This window comes from Gopherus flavomarginatus, chromosome 1 (genome assembly GCF_025201925.1).
Source record: "Gopherus flavomarginatus isolate rGopFla2 chromosome 1, rGopFla2.mat.asm, whole genome shotgun sequence".
Taxonomy (NCBI): Eukaryota; Metazoa; Chordata; order Testudines; family Testudinidae; genus Gopherus; species Gopherus flavomarginatus.
In genome coordinates, this window is record NC_066617.1 from 289,803,523 (window position 1) to 289,825,897 (window position 22,375).

General features: G+C 41.7%; 1 protein-coding gene across 4 annotated transcripts in view; it reads right to left on the bottom strand.

Moving 5' to 3' along the window:
• Window positions 1-3,165: 3,165 nt before the first annotated feature.
• Window positions 3,166-22,375, bottom strand: part of SCEL (sciellin) — an 85,063-nt gene continuing 65,853 nt past the window's right edge. For 3 of the 4 annotated variants that reach the window (XM_050950004.1, XM_050950000.1, XM_050950002.1), the window contains 9 exons: window positions 21,928-21,996; window positions 17,626-17,682; window positions 15,696-15,755; window positions 12,940-13,020; window positions 11,026-11,097; window positions 8,295-8,369; window positions 6,446-6,554; window positions 5,225-5,327; window positions 3,166-3,566 (listed from right to left, as the gene is read on the bottom strand). In XM_050950004.1, the coding sequence (XP_050805961.1) occupies window positions 3,550-3,566; window positions 5,225-5,327; window positions 6,446-6,554; window positions 8,295-8,369; window positions 11,026-11,097; window positions 12,940-13,020; window positions 15,696-15,755; window positions 17,626-17,682; window positions 21,928-21,996 (643 nt within the window). In that variant the 3' untranslated portion in view covers window positions 3,166-3,549. The remainder of the gene's footprint in view (window positions 3,567-5,224; window positions 5,328-6,445; window positions 6,555-8,294; window positions 8,370-11,025; window positions 11,098-12,939; window positions 13,021-15,695; window positions 15,756-17,625; window positions 17,683-21,927; window positions 21,997-22,375) is intronic. The other variant, XM_050950003.1, reaches the window with a different exon arrangement.

Consider the following 22,375-nt stretch of genomic DNA (forward strand, 5'->3'; position numbering starts at 1 on the left):
AGTAATCCTCAAGTAAACTACATCTTTGAAACATATGAATATCTATTTTCCCATTCTATTTAGATTATTTCTCTCTCCATGCTTGTGTCATTTTTTTCTTATTGCTTGATTCCTCCCCTCCTTTGGAGCTGTGCCCCTGCTTTGTAAAATAAAGAAATATCCATTACATGTTGAGAAAATGGCCTTGATGACTCACAAAAATCCATATAATTTACTACAGCATCCCTCAATGCAGCTTTTCAGTCTAATTTAAGGCATTATTGAAGATAAAAGATTCATTAAAACAGCTGCCTGCAAAACTGTTCCTTTGGATGTTTCCATGAAGCACTAGTCAAAGAAAAATAAAACATTATACACTAATGATATGCAAAAAGGATGCAAAGAGATTTAGTTTTGCTACATGAGCATTGAGATGTTAATACGATATTTTTAAATAGATATTGCTGTCCAGTCCTTTTATGTGCTAAATTTCAAGCCCCAAAAAACTGTTATTACTTTTCAGCACATACATAACATATAATAAAAACAACAATAAAACATATGGCACTATTACCATGGCTGCTTATCAAGTATGAATTAATGAGCATGTAATTATTTATTATTTTTTTATATTGCTGCTTCCCTGCCACTGAACATTTTTATTATGGAGGGGCCTGAATCAAATCCCCAGATCTAAATACCCCACATTTGTTTAGATTTACTGCCGGCTCCTAACTTTTGCAATGGATTGAAACAAAATATCAGATGTGGACAACCCTGGGCTGGAGATGCCAGTGCTGTGTCTCTAATTCATAGCTTCTTCTGTAACCACACACAGCCAATTTCAGTTGGCCCAGGTGTAGGCTTCCACCAGGACTGAATATGTATCCTCCAGTGTTAAATATTTTGGACTAACTCTCTCCAAGTCATTGTGGACATTGTTCCCTTATGAAGCAGAGAAGTCCCAGCACTCTTTAACTGGGAATTATTCATCACCAGTTGGCTCAAACCAGTAATCGTATTTACAATAACATGTTTATTAAAGTTGCTTTCATTAATTCACAAGGTTTCATAAAAACCACTAAGCCAAGTCATCTTTTATGTAAGGGCTGCCTTGCCCCACACAATCTGGTTGTGAAACCTTCTTAACTAGGCCCTGGAAGAGGGTAGAGCTGAGGGACTTTCATTTCTATTACCCCACTGCTACAGAATTGACAGGAAAGAGGGAGGCGGGCATGTGTGGAGGAAGGAAGTATGGACAGGATACCCTGCACTATGCTAATCTTCATCTGTTTTAGCCCCTTGTGACCATTGAAACTCTGCTTAAATTGCAGCAGCCCTCACACTGCAGGGGGACTGAACTGCACAGAATAGTAGCAAGATCATAGGACTACAGAGGTGAACTTTAAGCCACACTCAGTCATGAGCTGGAGCGGGTTCCCACCGGCGGTTGTTAAATTAAGAAGCCGGTGTAGAACCGGCTGTCAAAGGGGCGGACAGGCGAGCAAACAACTCCGGTCCACAGGCCACATTCAGTCCACAGGACCATCCTGTCTCCAGCCCACCTGTGCTCCCAGCTGAGGAGGCTCTCCCGGCCTCTTCCCCGCTCCCCTCGCAGAGCCACAGCATGCCAAGCTGCTGGGGCCAGCGCTCTGGGCAGCTCTGCAGCTCCTCCCACTTTGAGCGGCAAGGTAAGGGTGGGGGGCTGCAAGCTTCAGTGGGCCATGTGGCATCCTTACACACTGCCCTGAGCAGCATGGTAAGGGGGCTGGGCCAGGGCTGGGAGGAGGGGGTGGATAAGCGGCAGAGAGTGATTGAAGGGGGCGGATGTTCTGGGGGGGTGATCAGGGGACAGGGGGGTTGGGTAGGCGTGGGAGTTCCGGAGGTTTGTTGGGGTGGTGGTGGATGGGGTCGGGGCAGAGGGCAAGGGGCAGGATGAGTTGAGTAGGGGTTGGGGTCCTGGGGGGCAGTTAGGGTGGGGGTCTTAGAAGAGGGTGGTCAAGGGACAAGAAGCGGGGGAGTTGATGGGTTGCGGGTTCTGAGGGGGGCAGTCAGGGGCAGGACGTGTGTGGGGGTCGGATGGGGGGGGGCATGCTGTTTTGGGAGGCACAGGGTTCCCTACCCAGCCCCTGATACAATTTTGCAACCCCAATGTGCAGGGCTGGCTTCAGGAAGTGTGGGACCCAATTTTGACGGGGCCACAGCAGGGATGACTAAAAAAATAAACAACACGTGGGGCTTGTACTCACTGGGTGGTGCTCCAAGTCTTCAGTGGCACTTCGGTGGCAGGTCCTTCACTCGCTCCGGGTCTTCGGCGGCCCTGAAGGATCCACCTCTGAAGTGCCGACGAAAACCTGGAGTGAGAGAAGGACCCACCGCCGAAGTGCCGCCGAAGACTTGGTAGGGAACCGGTTGTCAAGATTTTGGCAGCTCATCTCTGGTCACACCCCTGCACACGATACATGACTTGCACTCCATGCTGCTTGACCACATTGCAAGATTTAGCACACTAAGTTTAACATATGTTCATATAAATTGTTTTGATCTGCGTTACCCAGTTGTCTTCTAAGTAACAGCAGAGAAGGACTAAGAAATATCCAGGTAGCTCTTTCAACTAAATACTCCTTTCACCAGTAGGTTTTTATCCGGGAATCAGTTGATTTCCATATGTATTTCAATTTTTTTCACCCCTTTGAAAAAAAAAAAGGATTCTTTCATAGTCACATTTCATCAATGATTTTTTGCTGAGATACAAAGGAGAAAAAAAATAATGTTAATTATGTCAAATAATGTTAATGATGTAAAAGATCAAGCAAAGATCCCAAGAGAGAATGCAAGAGCCAAAACCTATCACTGTAGCTCAATAAATCACTGAACTACTTTATGACTCTCAGTGAATAATGCAGAATATTGCTGACTCTTTGTGAACAGATGTATTGTAACAAATAGTGAACAGTTTTTTTCATTTCTTTAATATATTTTCTACGCCAAAAAAGTGCTTTTTATGTTCTTCATAATTAGCAGTCACAAGGTTTTTGGATAACGACATTGCACAAGCGTATACTGTATACAAGAAAGTAATGTCATGTAGAGTATACATTTTATAACTGTACTGGATAACCATAAGACTACTGGTTTTCAAAAACACATTGATTACATATGTATCAATGTTAAAAACATAGCATATAAAGATAACAACTCAACTCTTTATTTGTTATCAAGTGTATTTTGGATAAACAGAAAACAGGTCCTTCAAAACTCACAGGCAGAGATATGTCCTTCCATATGATACATTTCAAGGTTGCTCTACTTTTGCTAAATCACATGTAGAAATAACTTTCACACACCTGATGGACACACTGAACCATATATTTTGTTGCTTTCTGGAAGTATTTATAAAGTCATTTTAAGTCTCAGAGACTATGTTCCTATAGTGACTATTTAGTAATCTTACATTTAGAATATGTCAGTCCTAACACAAAAATTAAACATTTTACATAGTTTAAGTATTAGGAAAATGTATTTAACTAAATACTAATGTATCTTTATCCTGGTTTCTGGAAGCCCAAACTAGTAGATCCATTTTTCTGCAAGACAAAGAAAAAACTGATTAGAAGCATCACAGCAAATATACAATCAACGCTTTCTAAATACACAAAAATCAAGGCAACTGAATTGTTGTAAAGAGATATTAGGGCCAGATACTTAGTGGTCAGATACTATGGGTAGGCATCCTCATACTAGGGTTGGGCTTCCTACGGGTAGGCATCCCCACCCCAGCATTAGGGTTCTTATGGGTAGGCATCTCCTCCCTAGGGTTAGGGTTCCTATGTGTAGGGGACTTCGGGCTAGGCTTATGATTTTTATGGGTAGTAGTCCTGGCGCAAGTTTTAGGGTTTCTATGTGTAGGCATCCCTGCCCTAGGGGTTAGGGTTCCTACAAGTAGAGGACTTGGGGCTAGAGTTAGGGTTCCTATGGATAGCCATCCCTTGTTAAGGTTGCGGTTCCTATGGGTAGGGGACTTTGGGCTAGGCTTATGATTCCCATGGGTAGCCATCCCAGCCCAAGTTGTAGGTTTCCTATGGGTAGGCATCCCTACACTAGGGTTAGGGTTCCTATTTGTAGACATCCCCGCCCTAGGGTTAGGGTTTCTGTGGGAAGGCATCCCTGTGCTAGGGTTACGGTTCCTATAGGTAGAGGACTTGGGGGTTGGGCTAGGGATCCTATGGGTATGCATTGCCGCCATAGGGTTAGGGTTTCTATGGGTAGATGACTTGGGGCTAGGGCAGTGGTTCTCAAACATTGTGTCAGGACCCCAAAGTGGGTGTCAACCCCTTTTTAGTGGGCTCACCAGGGCTTGTGTTAGACTGGTTGAAGCCCTGGGCCCAAACCCAAGCCCCACCACCCGGGGCTCAGGCTTTGGCTTCAGCCCTGGGCAGCAGGGCTCAGTTTGCAGGCCTCCCGCCCAGCGCTGAAGGCTTTGGGCTTCATCTTTGACCCCTTACCCAGGGTGGTGGGTCTCGGGCTTTCATTTTTCCCGCACTGCCTGAAGAGGCAGGACTTCATCGGCCTCAGGCTTCAGTCCCCCTTCTTGGGGTCTTGTAGTAACTTTTGTTGTCAGAAGGGGGCTGCAGTACAGTGAAGTTTGAGAACCATTGCCCTAGTCTGTAACTGATTTGTGTGTATATGGTTGCCTGCTTTAACCTTGTAAAAATCTCTCATTTCATTTAATAATTAATAAATCTGTAGATAGTTTACTATTCAACTGGCTAAAAGCATTGTCTTTGGTGTGAAATCTAAAGTACAAAATGACCAGGTGTAAGTGACTGGTCTCTTGGGACTGAGAGCGACCTGAGTATTTTGTGATCTTTTATGCACAGCACCTAACTATCACTAAGTCCAGCTTGCCTGGATGGCAAGATAGTCCTGTTGGGCATTCCAGTCTGTTTGTGACTCCATGGTAAGACTGTTATAATGTGTTAGGAATTCACACTTGTTACTGGGTTGGTGCCATCTATTTATAGAACATACAGTTAGTTTGGGGTCTCTGCCCTGCTTCTTGACAGTCTGCCCTGAGGTTGGCACTCATGGCTGTGAGACACTCTAGACAGTGTGACAGATGTCACCAGAAACAGTCACTGAGACAAAAATTGTATTGCATTTTTTGAAAGATACTTTGGATTAAATGCTCTGTTTTCTTTCTCAAATTTCCAGTCTGCTACAGTGTAATCTTCCTGCAACTTACCTTTAATTTTGAAATAGCAGGGTTCACAATGCACAGTATTTCTGTAAATCCAAATGCTGTCTCCTGCTTTCAGATCTTCCAGAGGGCTTTTGCATACTTCACACTTTAACACATAATTATATGCACAGTCTTATGTAAAAAACAAATCCAAAAATCTGTCTAATATTTATTTAAACTCCAGCATGTAAGCATCCAAGGACAGAGTTGTGGCCAGTTGTATTTCAGTGTCACTGAACACAAGCTCTCCAAGGAATAGCAATCCTAGTCAGCACAGTCAAATTGTTATTTTCGTGTGGTTCCCAAGGTTCAGTACCTTCTGCTTTGCAAACTGTAGATTTTCCTTCCCAATATTCTTAATTCCCTTTTCCACTAGTGTGGTTCAGATAAGCATGCTGTTTAACAATCTTGACCTTTATGAAAGAGATAGCTGAAACATAGGAGTCACTTCCCAAAACACAGGCCATGCAAGACTGGTTCAGAAAATTGAGCTCTGAGTGCGAGAGTGAAAGTGAAGGTGCATGGAGAAACACCACAAAAGGAGACAAAAAAGGCAGCAAGGAAGCACCAGACACAGAAGCACTGATAGTTTGCCACTGAGAAAAAACTAAAAGCATTGACTAGAAAAGAGCTTGGAACTGTGAGCAATTAAATTGTCTCTTGCTTGATTCTTACTGTGTTCAGGGAAACAGGACTTTACATACATTTGTAAATAAACATAATTGCATGAAAGAAATACCTGACTCCATCATCAATTTCTCTCCTAATAAAGACAACCCATAAGATTCCACATTTTGACTAACTGTTCACATCAAAAGGGGTAACTTTACCTGTGCTGTGCTGCCCAGCCTCACTAACTCCTACTAGTCCCTGGAAAATACAGCTCCTTCATAAGATTTCCAGAGCATAGGTAAAGTTCTGTGATATGTAGGGGATAAGACTACAAGTTAATACAACGGAAGGCTTCTCTTGCAGGATTAGTGGATGGGAGAATCTGAAGCAACCCTGCAGGTTCCCTCACCACCCATGGGACCGGAAGAGGGGGAAAAGAGGTGCATGGTGCCTAGGCAAAAACTTCCTTCTCCCGGTGCAGGCTCTGTTCTGTTCCTGGAGGCAGAAGTTCTAAGGCCTACAAATTGTTTTATGATATATGTAATATAATTCATGTTGTTTAGGATATATTTTTATTTATATTTCATGGCAGGAAGTGCAACACCTTCTTACCTTGAAGCAAGCTGAGTGACAGCAAATCTGTAAGGCATCTAAGATCATTTTGGAATCTATACCCAGTGGCTTCCGGCAGTATGTACATATATCTTTTTCAATTATAGTCCTGTGTGTACATAATATAACATCAGCTGTCAGAAAAGCAACTACCATTGAAATCAAGCGGGAGAATGGATTAGTATATGGCACATCAGTCAAGAATGTAATAATGATGCATCAATATTCCGTGTTCTAATTAATGGTAGTGATGTATGCACTGCAGGGATGGGCAACCTGATAATATACTTACCAAGTAGAAAGAATACTGGCCTTATCTGGTGAGCTGAATGATTCTAAATAGAAGTCACAACATATTATGTTGCTGGCTCCCTGGGAGTGTGCACACTAAGGAACACTAGTGTACCCAGCAGCTGGGAGAGTGTTGCTCAGCACAGATAGACAGTATCTCTGTCCCAACTAGCACACTAAAATAGCAGTGTAGCTGCAACAGCATGGGCGGTGGGTCAGGCTAACTATCTGAATATGTACCTGGGGGTCATACAGATGAGATTGTACTCAGGCAGCTGGCCTGAATCACCATCCATGCCACTATAGCCACACTGCTATTTTTAGCACACTGGCTCAAGAAATTGCTGTACAGACATACCTTAAGTTGAGGAGCAGGGATGGAAGCTAATGATTAGGAGATTTTAATGTCTCAGAGAAGCAATCTCAGCAACTTGATGGTTGGATTTAGACTCTCACTCAAGTGCCCAATCTTGAGTTTTGGTGCAGAAGCAGCTGGAAGCAGTTTCCTGCTCTCACTGCTGTGAAATTAACATGTGTACTGTTTGGATCATCTCAGTTCTCTCTACCTTTTCTTGTCATATTGTTCCCAATCCTTTCTCTAGACATCCTCATCTGCTGCGCAGGCTGCATAAATTGAACTAATTTTGTTCACACACACTGTTATGCTCCTGCATCCATTCCCATTATGGCTGCTGTTTGCTCTATCAGGCTAAACCCCTAAAAATTCACATATTAGCCCTATTTTCATTATGAGTTTTTCTGAATGTGATTATTCCCAAATAATGGGAATGTGAATATTATCTGAATTTAAAATAGTGGGCACAGTTAAAAGCTTCATTTTATTGATGGGTGAGGTATTACTGATTTGAGTAGATATTCCCTCTGTACCTGGAAATATCTTACCTACTGTTAAAAATAAAACTTTTAACTGCACACCACCTCTTACCCCAGAATCAGCCTATTTATCCATCTCTGTAGTATGAACATTTGTTCATTAGAGACTCTGTCTCCACTATAGCAAAGAGAATTGTGCAAAACCAACCTCTGCCAAAAGGAGATATACACAGAAGCTCAGAGCCAACTCTATCACCTAAAGCACTGGCCATTGTTTTATTAAAGATTGTAAATGTCAGCAGTGGCAAGACTAGGGAGATGGCTACATGGCAGGCTGCGGTATAAATCTACCTTGCATTAATGCTCCGTGTACTAACTGTCTGTGTGGATCTGTAGATCAAAGGGCACTAGGGAATGTTTAGTGCATGGCAGAAGAATCCACACAAACCGTTAGTGTGCAGCAGGGTAGTGTGGGGTAGATTTGCACCCCAGTTGATCGCCAACTGAGTGTTTGTATAGACAAGCCCTAATGTAATGTAACTTATAATGCAGAGCGTAAGGCCGTGGAAATGGCAAGGTTTCTTTGAAAGGCAGGCCTATCTGAGTAGACAGTCTGATCACAATAGTGGTAGCTTCTGCTGTGCTTGTTTGTCTGTAGATATGGGTGCTATTGTAAAATGTCAGTGTTCCTTGATAGCACACTGCACTATTCATAGATACTTACCGATCAGAAGTAGAGTAAACAGTTTTGATAGACTTTCCAGTGACATTTTCTTCATATGCATCATTGGGTGATTTGCTGTAATGCAGTGAACAATTCGTAGTTAGCAAGCAATACTTTTGACTTTTCAAAGCTTTACTGCAATAAGGAAAATGTGCAGTTCATAAATGCTCACCCATACCCGAACCAGTGATCACATGGTAAAAATAAATCGAGAGATGAGTTTTGTCTTTTTTTAACACTCAGTTGAGAAAATAAATCTCAGTTTAATGTAAATTAAAACAAAATGCCAAGTTTTATGCTGTGCTGTTTTATAATTCCTTAGCATTTCAAACTGAAATCACAAACCCATCAGGCAAAATCTGAAATCGGATATTTTGATTGCCTGTGATCTAAATGTTATAGATTGATCGGTTAAAAGGTCAGAAGAGACCACCAGGATCATCTAGTCTGACCTCCTGTATTACCCAGGCCAAAGGACTCCCTTGAATTAATTCCTGTTTGAACTAAAGCATATGTTAGAAAAAGCATCAGGAGCCAGAGAAATGCCATGTTTTTCCAACAATGCTAGAAGAGCTGCCCTTTTAGTACTAGCCAATCACTTTTTGCTAAAATTGTGATGTATCCCTAGAAGTACAGTGAGCACCATTAAAATATAAAGTTGTTTATTACAGAATGGTATGTCTAGTTACCACAGTAATTGTAAGTGCCTTATACTGACAACAGGAATATTGTAGCAAATGTAACTATTTTGGGAGCTAAACATTCAGGGTTTTTTTTTTAACAGAGCTTGTTCTGGCTACTTTACTGTCAAGAATAATTTCACTGAGCACAGCAATAACCATCAGTTGGGAGGCAGGTAAGATAGTCAACCTGCCAGGCAAATTCACAGTTTTGGAACTTTTCTGAACTTACTTAATAACCCTATTTCCTTAGGACTACATTGGTACTACCATAAGGTAATAATTACAGTTTGTATCACTGGTTTTTAATATAGTTAAAAATAACTTTACAGTAGTGGTTACTTGTATTAGATGCCTTCTTTCAGACAGTGTAAGGGTAGTTTTGTGATTAAGGCACTGATTCGGACTCAGGAAATCCTGGTTCTATGCCTAGCTGTGCCGCAGACTTCCAGACTCTCATGGGAGTTCCACCATGGCAGGACATCTCTAATATGCACTAGAAAACTTCACAGGAGCCCAGGGGGCAGAGGCTGCCCCACAGGGATACAGTGAACTATATCCCACAGTCTGCACTGATCGTAACACTTTGCTCACCTAGTGCTACCTACTTTTCAGGATGTGTTGGCTTTTTGAGGAGAGGCTGTGGTTGCCTTGCATCATTGCAACCTCTTTCCAGTGAGCTTCCCTCTACTGAGAAACCTGTGCCTTGCTTTACATCAGGGATCAGCAATCTTTGGCATGCAGCCTGCCAGGGTAAGCACCCTGGTGGCTGGGCCAGTTTGTTTACCTGCCGCATCCGCAGGTTCGGCCTATCACAGCTCCCGCTGGCCGCAGTTCGCCACTCCAGGCCAATGGGGGTGGCAGGAAGCAGCATGGGCTAAGGGACGTGCTGGCCACCGCTTCCCACGGGCCGCGTGCCAAAGGTTGTCGATCCCTGCTTTTCACCAAGCTACCACAACCCAGGTCTGAATTTAGCTTGCAATGGTCTTTACTTTAATCACAAGTGACCAAGTCAGAGAGGTTGCTATGCATGTGTAAACATCCACACAAGTCAGAGTCTCCTGTTCATCTCTGCATTTTTGTATCTGTATTTTTCAGTTGTACCTGGCTTCTCTGAACTTCTCTCTGCTGTTCCAGTTGTTTTTATATGTACTATGCATCTGTGATGGGGTCTGCTTACCCCGCACTAGCCCAGACAGTGTTAGGCCCATATTATTGACAGCGGAAGTCCCGTCTCCCCAGCGAGACTGGGCATGCTCCAAATGCTCTAGCAATATAAGGGGAGGAAGCTCAGCTCATTCTGGGCTGGAGGTTGCAGGGGAAGAACCTGTCTGGGAAGCTCCTGCAGAGGGGTAGCCACAGCCCTGACTATGCCGGGAATCAGAACCTCCCTGGACCCAGCTGCACCCTGGTGACTGGAGGTGTGACTGGCCCTGCCAACCACAGCAAACCTGACATCTCATGGGACACCCCAATGCAGACTCTGGTAGGGAGTGACCCAGGGAGGAGGACGGAGTGGTATCTCCCACCTGGGAAACCTCAGCATGTTTCGGTAGGACCCTCCTGCTGATTCAATGGCAAGTTGCTACACCACTGGAAGGGCCCTCGGTTGGGGCCTGCTGGAGTTGGGTGGGCCTGGGCCCCACTACTGGGGCTGCCACACCCCTTAGTGGGTGCCCCAATGTTATAGCCTCTGGCTGCTAGGCCACGCTGCCCTACCCCAAAGGGCTGCTTTATGGACTCTGGCCACTAAGCCATGCTGCCTGACCCTAGGGGCTGCTTTATGGACTCTGGCCGCTAGGCCATGCTGCCCTCCTAGGGGCTGCTTTATAGACTCTGCCACTAGGCCACACTGCCCTGACCCTAGGGGCGTGGATCGTCACAGCCATGCTGCCCTGACCCTAGGGGCGTGGACCATCACAGCATCCAGAACTCAACATAATTTTCATATTGGGTGCACTGTGCCTGAAAATAACATTGTTTATGCTTAAACTGGTATTTTCAAAATTATTACATACATAAAAACTATTGAGAAAATTTTTTTCCAGTACCTATTCTCCTCATATGTCCTGGTGTACACAACATTGTCCTTTGGCCTTGAGTAATTGGTTGAAGTACTATTGCTGAAATACATAAACACATGTATAACTACATCTTTAAAAAAAAGATTAACGATATATATAAAAAACAATTATGAGAGGCTGTAAACAATAAGGGTAATTCCTAAGCCTGAATTTCACTGGTTATTTTAGGCTCCAATCTTGCCCTGACAAAGTTCCAGGGAGCCCGCAGCCTCAGTCAGCAAATGAGTGCATGTTGTTTCATATGATAGCAGGAAACTGTTCACTACATATAATGGAAATGCACAAAAATAATGAACCCTGGGATGAAATCCAATCCCTCTTCCCCCCTCGAAATTCCATATTTGGAAGAATTTTTTTAATTTCAAGCCTGCCATTCTCTCCTTAATTTGCCACGTTGCTACCTGGTCTTGCAGTACCTATAGCAAAATACTTAGCACTCGTCTGAAGAATTTAGCTATGTAAAAGTAGATAGAACTACATATGAGGACATTTCACTTCATTTAAATACTTTTAATGAATTAAATCTTCCTTTCTATTCACAGTGCCAGTAAAAGGTACACATTCTGTCAAGTTTAAAGGGAACAACACTACATGCTGTAGCTCACTCTTTGCCTGCTATTATTGTTTTATTTCCATGACACTACTCAAAGCTAGTCACAATGTTACAAAAGCCATGACAACTGAGAAATTGTACGCCAGCTGCAAAATGTCGATGAATGTGTGTGCTGAATATTTATTCTGAGTCCTGAAGTTATGTTTCCTTTCACTCTTGTCCAAATTGTCGCTCAGGCCTATATGGCAATGCACAAGTGTAAGAGTAAGCAAGAACCCTTAGCATTCTGTTGCAGATGTAGGAAGAAGAGCAAGGACTTTACACCTGGTTCTTCCTTCTGTGTGGAGAGGGCAGGGATGGCTGGAGTCTTGGCTCCAGCTGACACAATGCACCTTTCATTCCTCACTACTGAGTGGCATCTTGCACTGCTACGGACAAAAGTCAGTAGCAGAATTCTTCCACTCTCCTCCCTGACAAGAAGCAAGTGAGGAGGAGTGAAGGAATTATGGTTCAAAGTCACAGTTCCTTCCCTTTATTCCTCCTAGGGATGTGAAGTTATGGACTGCCACTTACACAGGACCATGCTTAAAGGCACAGTCTAGCCCTGTGTTGTGCTGTTTGCTCCTGAAGAGTGATTATACTCATTTTCATGTTTAAACTGAAATATCACATCACTGGGGCTTTCATTTCCTCATCCAGAGTGTTCTTTCATTCTCAGGCAGAATGATACATTGTTTATTTGTTGTCAAAAGATTTTTAATCATTTGATAATCCTGTTATGACTTCATGCAGAAAAACATGTTATTTCTTATTTTCACCTGCTTTCCTACTACCCTTCAATAAGTGGCAAGTTGGTACTTTCTCCAAGTATCCAGGGCATAACATTTGACCAGTTTTCAGTGAGGTTTACAATACAAGTGTCTGTAGTTACAGATCCCAGCTAAAGGAAGAGACTCCAGCACTGAAAGGGAAGCATCTTTTAAAAAAAGATATTTGCTTCAGCCTGTGCATGGCCTGTATGGCAGAAAACTCAGTTCAGTTCTGCTGAGAAAGGTGAGAGATGACACAAGGTGTCTCTGCCCACCATGTACCTTGGAGCAGTGTGACCTGGAGGTTCTATCCATAGCAGTATGGAAGGCAGTTTCTGGCTGGTGCAGAGAATGTAAGGGCACAGCCAGTAAAAATATCCTTTCTTTCCCTTGCCACTCCACAGGCTGGTGGGAGGATTCCAGTCTCCAGGGAACTTCCACACATAAAGCCTGTTTGCCTGGATTTTGTGTAAGGCATTATTAATTTATTTAAACTTTGTAACTCATTAATTACAGCACCTGGATCCTCTGTCATAAGAGAAGTTTGTGTTAGATCGGTTATTTGGAGCACTAGCAGAATCAGAGGGTTTCTCAGTTGTCCTAAAAAAAAAAAAAACAACAACAAGACAAAGATTTGACACAAAGTATATTTTTAAATCATGCACAGTCAGACCACTTTCAGTGACACTTGAAGGCACAATGTTGCCCTGTGTTACTAACATTAGAAAGTGAACAAGAGACATTTTTTTCTTTCCTTTTTTTAAAAGGGTGTGAATTTAGCGGTCATGAAATGTGGCAGATTGGCAGCCCAGCAGATTAAACCCTTCCACATTCCCCCAGACATGTCAAGCTGTGGTGGCAGCAACCATGCAAGTTTTCTCAGACAGCTTCTATGGTGACCTGGAGGGGCCATCTGTAGGCTGTGAGCCAGTTGTTCAGTGTCCATCCCCAATCAATCCCTGGCAACTCTAATGAGAGTGGTGACAAGGTTGCCAATTAGTGCCTTGTGATGGTGGTTTTGTGATGTGGACATTTATCAGTTGGCAACTGGACCAAGACCTCCAAATAAAGGATGGGCCAAAACAGGAACCATTTTATTCACCCCCCAACTCCTAAACTTTGGAAAGGGTTATTCAGCTGAAGATGACCCAGATCCAAACTGATCTTAGTAGTTTGGGTCTATTTTCTGTCTGGAGCTAGTATTGGCTCTAGTTTGGTCATCACACACCTCCATACTTTTGTCCAAGTCCATTCCCTGGCACATCCACTCTCACCACCTATCTAACGCCCAGTGGTGTCACTTACCTGGGGAAGGAGCTTAGGGGCTTTTACCAACTACTCCTCCTTGATAATTTCAGGGAGTCCTTATCAGACATTTCAGGGGGCTCACTGAATGCTCCCTAATCCTTGAATAAGCTAATAAGGAGTTACCACCTAGCCCTCTTGCCCTGAAGACATCAGGAGGGTGAAAGCTATACAGACCTCTAGCCACACTAAAACAAGACATCTGCAGGTTTGCGGTCAGCAAGGAGAGGGGCAAGAAGAATCTCTTGTGGGTCTGTGAATGAGGGCAACAGAGGAAGAAGGAGAGAGCTGGGGAGGGTGGGGGGATAAAGAGGCTGTGCTTCCATCAGACAGGGTGCACAAATATATACACGGAATCTGAAAATGAGGCCACTGAAGACAGCAAAAGGCCACAGAACCTCATGCCAAGATGATAACAGCAGCTAGTTTGGTATGGAGATGCTGGAAAAGAAAGTTTATCACAAGATCTGTTGTGGCAAGGGGATTGTGTGGGGATACAAGGCTGTGGGTCTTGTTGGGGCCCTCTGTTCACTTGGATACAAATCCAAACTTCTGTATGTTTTTCTTATTAATTGAATGCCAAACTCTGTAAGTTTCCCATTAATAGTTTTCATTTCTATCATCAAATTGTTGTGTTGATGGTGGGGGTTTTATGTTATCTATATTTCTGCAATGTTGGCAATGGATTTTTGGATACATATTACATTTTAAATGGGGAATTTAAAATACCAGCACAGAACAGATATACAGATTTTGACAACAAAAAATAAGGAATCAATAATGGAGTTGTTATTTTTTTTAAACTTGAGTTTTGTTTCAGTTCAGGAACAAGCCACATGGATACGTTTCAGTGTAATACGGTGATGGATGCATTAGAAATGACTAGCTAGAATTAGATAGACACACCAAGCAGCACCAGGATTCCTGTATAAGAATCCCAGTTTCCTAGTGTTTTCATGAATGTAAACAGGACATTCTACAGCAGCATAAAACTTAACCTCATCAACCTAATAAAGAGATTTAAATAGGAAATGCTAACAATATTTATGATTTTTTTTACAGTGAAGCTCAAACAAAAGGCCACTATAACCGTATGTCAAAAGCTATAACTCTGCCAAAAGTTATATTCAGAGAGAAAGTGATAACCATGAGCCTGAACACTGGTTATTTTGCCTGCTGTTTGATTTGTTGCAGTGAGATTGCCAAGGTCTGGATTCTCCACTAAATGAATCTTCCTTCATTTCAGTGTTTTACATGCACAGCATGTAGCACGAAGCAATACCCTCCATTGTGCCTCACCCTTGATGTGGCAGAGCTCCTTTAAGAGCGGAGAGAGAAGTTCATTCCCTATATACTTTCAGTCTTTGCCTCTTTGAGACTGCTAGCCAGGGTAGTATCTTGAGGGGGACTTTTGAGATGTGAACACCTTTATATTAAGAAAAGGATTGAAATTATTAATTTACTGAAATTACTAATCCTTCTTAAATACTTAGAGTAGGGAGGAGTTCCATTTAGAAATAAAGTTTAATGAAGGATTCTCTCTAAATGAAGACAAAATACCGTGAATGTTTTCCCTGAAAGACTGACTGCTAAATTCAGTTTCATAAAATGAATCAAGGCTTCAACAGCTCAAGTGACCAGGAATCCTAGAAGCATTGTTGTATGCTTTAAAATATCAAACACCTTAATACACCTACAAGTACTTCTTTGTGACACCAAGATATTTGCGTGCACTAAGGGGAGTAAAGTATTCTGACTTTAAAAATAAATAAATAAATACAGCTAGATATTAATTATATTAGGCAAATTTATAAATACATTTATGTTTGTTTCTAAAGATCTGAAACGTTTACATACTTACATTGGTAAGGAACATTCTCATGCACAGTACTGCACAGGAAAATGCTCCATCACTACAAATCATTTTAATTTTCAATGAACGTAAGACAGAGCTATGAATTAAGTCTCACCGATTTTTATTTTGCTCCACAAGAGCCTTTACTTTAATGAGCTCATCAAGATCTTGGCCTCTGTGAAAATGAAATATATCTCAATGTCAGTCAAAATTTTCAATTCAGCTATAAATTAGCTATAAGGATGGAATCATAGAATATCAGGGTTGGAAGGGACCTCAGGAGGTCATCTAGACCAACCCCCTGCTCAAAGCAGGACCAATTCCCAACTAAATCATCCCAGCCAGTGCTTTGTCAAGCCTGACCTTAAAAACCTCAAAGGAAGGAGATTCCACCACCTACCCAGGTAACCCATTTCACTGCTTCACCACCCTCCTAGTGAAAACGGACTTACATTTTAAAAAGGAAGAAAGCATAGAATTTTTCCACAAGTAAGAGATTGCTGACTACACTGCACCATTGTCCTGGTTGCCTGACAAACACTACTTTCCAGGAGAGAGTCCCCCATCTTTACTATTTATTAAAGCAGATGTTTGCTGAGCATTTTGAGTTTCATTAATAGAAAATAAAATACTCTCAGTGGTTAGAGCACTCTCCTGAGAGGTGGAAGATCCTTGTTCAAATCCTGTGTCTCCCTCTGCTGGGGAGGGGATGGAAGGGAGAATTAAACTGGGGCCCCTGGCCTCCCACAACCCAGATGAGTGCTCTAACCATTAAGCTAAGCATTATAAGGTGGGCACCATGACCTCTATTTCCTTCTAGATTTTGAATGGGACTTGATCCAGTAGGCAGCCTGTGAGCACACCTACCAGATTGGGCCCTGCACACAAGTTAGGCGGAGGATGCTTATCTTTCCCCAGTTCGTGGATCTCTCTGAGGCATAGGTGGGAGACAGTATCTGGGTACCTAGAGGGAAGTGGCAGTGTGCATGCCCAGAGGCAGAAAACTTCTACCCTGAAAATTTAGGCATCTACAAGGTTCAGCAGGAGTTTTGTGGATCACAGTGGAGCTTAAAACTGGAATTTAAACACTTAAGTACCTTTGTAGATACAGGCCTTAGTGTCTCAGGCTCTGACCCAATATGAAAGCTACATTTCCCTTTAAATTAAAAATTTGGACTGGGTATAGTTGTACTGATGCTCAAGGAGTTATAACTATGCCCAAACTGCGGGGGAGGAGGGCAAAATAATGGGGTTACATCATAGCTATAAACTTAGAGCATCACTGTAACATAGCATCATCCTTGTAAGTGTAGGCAGAATTTGGGTCCTGAGTTTGGAGATCATTGCATAGCTCCTACTAGCACAGTAGTGTGCCAGCTTCCTGTTAGCTCATTCCATAAAACGGTTTATGGACAACAAGGACCTTGGTCTAAACCTCACTCTATTGACATTGAGGTCCAAAACACAAGTAAACCCCTTTAGAATGTGGGGCAATTTATTAACAGCTTAACTCTGCTCTGTCTCTAGCAAACACAGCTATTCTGAGTTGTTCAAAATTTTGTTTAATCCCCTACAAAATATATCTAAAGTTCTATAGGCAGTTCTATTGGACACTAATGAACTCTGAGGCAGCTATAAACATGCATGGGGGGGTGCCAAGGATTCACATACACACACCAAAAAAAAGCCTCCTGGGATGGGGTGCTGGAACAATTTGTATAGTGGGGATGCCGAGAGCCATTGAACCAAACTTTAAACCCTGTATATAATGGAAAGCATTTCAAGCCAGGGGGTACAGTAGCACCCCAGCATCCCTACTTCCAGCACCTGGGTGTTGACTGATTAGTTAATAGTACGTAAGTGTTATTTCATCATTGCTATTATTTTCATTCTAATGCTATCCTGTACTTCTAAACAGCTGATGCTACTTTTTAGTCCTTTAAGGACTTTATGGATTTTAATATTACTCTTTTTTTCAAACTCCAATAGTTATACGCTACCAACTGCATCAGTAAAATAGAAACTGAGATGCTTCCAAGACTTACCCTTTGTTATTTGTGTGAGTTGTGGGATTTTTTTTGAGATTATCAAGATCTTGGCTCCTACAAAAGATAAAGCAAAACCAGAGCAGGTCACAGTCAGTACATACAACTGTCCATTAGCTAAAATTAAGGACTTTGCTTAAAGTAAAGAGGTTATTGACACATTTTTCAAGAAAGATGGAGTTAAATTGATGGCAAAGTTTAAAGCCTACATTACTAATTCAATAATATACAACCAGTAAATATATACCCTCTCAGGTTTTTCCATTTGACCCACGCAACACCTGATTATGTTTTAGAAACAACCAACTACACCTAATGTATGAGTCAAAAGGATAAATGCCTTCTTAGCACTCATAATCACAATTAAAAACCCCCTACTTCAATAACTTTAAAAAAATTGCATGCCTTTTAGCCAGCAATGAACTTTAAACCATGAGATTACTGAATCATAAAATCAGCAGAATACTACTATGATGTATGCAAGAATGAGTCCACACTGAGAAAAAAAAACATAGCCTAAACTAGAAGAAGCTAATCAGCGTTGGCTTGTACTGAAGACCAGTCACCCCTCTGGACCACCAGGATTCCGATTTAATTCTTACTGTGTTGTTGGGACAGCAAGTCCAGCTACGACCTGGGGGACATGTTAATTGGATAAACCCACTCATTCTAGACCCTCTAGTCTCTAGCTGACAGACAACACTTCCATTGTCTGACATTTCAAAATTTCAGTTTACTCTCCATAAAATTACAGCTGGTTGGAAAACACAATTTCTGTTCCATGGAAAATTCTCACATGTCAAAATGTATTTTCATTCCAAATAGGAAAGAAAAACTAAATTTTAATATTTCTTGCAGAATGAAAATTCCAAACAAATTCTGATTACAGAGTTATTGAAATATTTAGTTTCAGTAACACTGAATCATTTCATTTAAAAAAATGTTGAAGCAATATAAAATAATGTAATATATTATAATAATTTCCTATTTCAACTTGTGTCTGCAAAAATGTTTCCATTTCAGTAAACTGCATTTTCTAATGTAAAATTTTTGGTCCAAAACTTTTTCAGACAGCTCTACCTAAAATCAATCCTAACATTGCCTGGACACTTTAATTAGGTTAATATCTTGTATCACTGATTTGTGAAGGAAATGAGAGATGTATAAAGCTGTTTCCCACTACAATACCCCTCTGACTTCCTGTAGAGCCCAATCTCATTCTCTTAGTGCACAGTATTGCATGTGTCTCATTACTTGGAATTCCAACAGCTGTATATTAAACAGTTCTATCTTCAAACATCATTTAGCAAAAGATAAAGACAAAGGGCTTTGCAAGATTTCCCCTTGTTATTTGTCAGCTGTGGGATTCACTTTGAGATCACCAAGATCTTGTCTTCTTTAAAGATCAAACAAAACTAGCACGAGGGAGTCAGAGGACATTCAACATCAATTGTCTAACATTACATATGAGCTATTAATAAATAGGTAATCTACATATTCTTCTAAAATTACTGATAAGTTTAAATTTATGTTAGTGATTCTGATATATTTATGGCAACTAACACAGTGTTGCCAACTCTCACTATTTTATCATAAGTCTCATGATATTTAATGTTTTTCTTAAAACTTCAGGTCCTGGATTCATTTGATTATGTGAGAATCTCAGCTTTCATTAAAAGAAAAGTAAGTTTCTAGCTCTTGGTTGTAGAGAAATGCTTGAAAACATAAACCCTAAGGCTCAAAAAAAGAGAAGGCAGATTAAAAGAATCAAAATATATTATTTTTAAGGCAATCTCATGATGATGCTCTGCCACCCACATAGATACCGCTGCTTGTTTGGGATGGTTTAATTATGCTGATAGCTGTGCTGCTGTAAGTCTCTAGTGTACACATAGCCCTAGTTGTTTCTAACTCACCTGGGGCCTCATCCAAAGCCTATTGAAGTCAATGGGAGTCAAGCACCTGTTACATCTTGTCTTAATTAAACCCTGACCCTGGAACTGAAGACATGTCAAATGTCACAGATTTCATGTGACACTAGTGTATGTAGGCAGACCTTCACACATTCCTGTATCCCAGAATTAATGTTCTCTAGAAAGCAGGAGGACTTGGACTGCTGCCACCACAAGGGCTGCTGTGGTGCCTGATGAAGCATGCAGATGGCCTCTCTGCTTTCCCCTTTGGCTGCTTTCAAATTGCCCTGCAGTTTCTCAGACATGAAGAGCAACAGAAAGGGGAAGAGGTAGCATTGGTTACTTGACATGAGTGCCCCACAGGCAGGAAAGGAGAGGGGCTTCTGGGGATGTGTGAAGTGACAGGAATCATGGCGGCAGTTGGGAAACAAGGCATGACCTATGGGAGGGTAGGAAGACAGGGTACTGGGGAGCACAAGGGAGACAATGACTACAGGGGGACAGGAAGTAAGGGAGGAGCAGGAGCTGCTGAAGGAAGGAAGAGCGAATGGGGGAACAGAATGGGTGGACAGAATAGGGACGGGGGCCTGTAGGAGGAAGTCAACTAATAGTGCTAGTGCCACCAGGTTGCCAACTCATGATTCTATCCGTATCTCCTGATATTTAGTGTTTTTCCTAAAGGTGCAGCTCCTGGAGTCATGAGATTACACAAAATACTCAGTTTATCCCCACCATTGCTTTGTGACGTAATCCCTAAAGACAGAGAATTGGATTTTTTTTGTTTCTTTAAGTATTCAAGAATATAGTGGAGGGCGGGGGGCGCGGGAGGTGTCATAAACAGATAGTTAAGGGTTAATGTCTCTTTTATCTGTAAAGGGTTAACAAACAGTGAACCGGACACCTGACCAGAGGACCAATCAGGAAACAAGATACTCTCAAATCTCGGTGGAGGGAAGCCTTTGTTTGTGTTTTTGGGTTTTGCTTTGTTCTTTCTGGGTCCTGGAAGGGACTAGACGTACAACCAGGTTTCTTGCCAATCTCCCTGCTAAGGTCTTTTATATATTCAGAATAGTGAGTATTAAGTAGAACAGGTGGTTATAGTCTTTTGATTGTTTTCTGTATTTGCAAATGTGTAGTTTGCTGGAAGTATTTTAAATTGCATATTGCTGCGGGGAGGCTTCTTTCTAGTGTCTATAAGCTGAAAGACTCTGTAACTTTTACCATCTAAATTACAGAGATAACTTTTACTTTTTTCTTTCTTTTTATTAAAAGTTTTGCTTTTTAAGACCTGTTTGATTTTTTCCCCTTGTTGAGGCTCAAGGGAATTGAGTCTGTACTTAACAGGGAAGGGGAAGGGAGGGGAGAAGGGGGAATCCCTTTGTTTAGATTCACGGAGCTTGAATCTGTCTATCTCTCCAGGATAACCCAGGTAGAGGGGAGAGAAGGGGGAGTGAACCAACCTGATTTCTCTGTGTTGTGATTCAAGGAGTTTGAATCACGGTGATCTCCTAGGGTAACCCAGGGAGGGAAAGCCTAGGAGAGGCACGGTGAGGGAAAGCGTTTACTTTCCTTGTGTTAAGATCCAGAGGGTCTGGGTCTTTGGGGTCCCTGGGCAAGGTTTTGGGGGGACGTGAGTGTACCAGGCACTGGAATTCCTGGTTGGTGGCAGCGTATCAGATCTAAGCAGGTAATTAAGCTTAGAAGAATTCATTCTGGTACCCCAATTTTTTGGACTCTAAGTTTCAGATTGGGGATAGAATACTATCACAGGAGGGAATAGGATATATATGACTATTATTTTCCATGTAGCAGTGATTCTTAAACCATTCTCCAGGGGGAGCTTACTGGTCACATGATTCCAACTCTCCTGCTTGCTTCAAAAGGCTAAGTAACATAAAAAGCCAGCTAAAGCAAGATTAAACAGCTTCTGACTATTACTTTTCCATGTAATTACTTTAGTTGCCACACCAATGTTATCTGATTATCAGTAAGAGACAAGTTGGTCTGAGCAATCAGGAATGTTCCAAGAGACAGTTTCACTATTAAGATGAAAGATAAAGTTTTCAATAATGCCTAAGTAACTTAGGATCCTAAGTCCCATTGACTTTTAAAGAGACTTAGAGCTTGTCTACACAGTGCTGCAGTGTGCTCTACAGGGGGTATGAACTGCAGGGTGCTCTAATATGTTGCACTCTAACTGCCCCATGTAGACCTTGCTGGCACAAACTAAAAAGGTGCCTAGTTCACATTGATGTGATCCTATTAAGAGCCTAACTCACTTAGATGTTTTTGAAAATTGTACTCAAAGTCTGCAATATGAAAAATTTTTGGGACTCTTGCCTTATAAAAATGGTACCACAATTTACAAACAACTGTATGCTGGCCCTACCTTGTAGTTCTTTCTGTTGTGATTCTTCTTTCAGTAACAGATATGCCAGGTTTTGATGGAGATACCTGCCTATAAAAAATTAAATGCTATTAATATAGTTATGTTTTATATAAACATATACAAGCACCTGCTCCAAAGGAGTTCAATATAACACCCAAACTACTACAGCTCTTCTTGCGTTAATATTAGATCAAATGTTAAAATGAATACAGTGTTTTCCTATCAAATAATGCATAATAGGTAGGGAAGTTAAAAACATAAACAAAATAAATTGAAATATTAAATTAATACATATTCAAGGTTTTGGGGGGACCTGAGTGTACCAGGCACTGGAATTCCTGGTTGGTGGCAGCGTATTCAAGAAATCTCTAGCTTAGGTACTTATAGAGCTCAAAACACTATATTGTCTTGGTATCATAATGCAGTATTTAAGAATAGCACAAAAGTA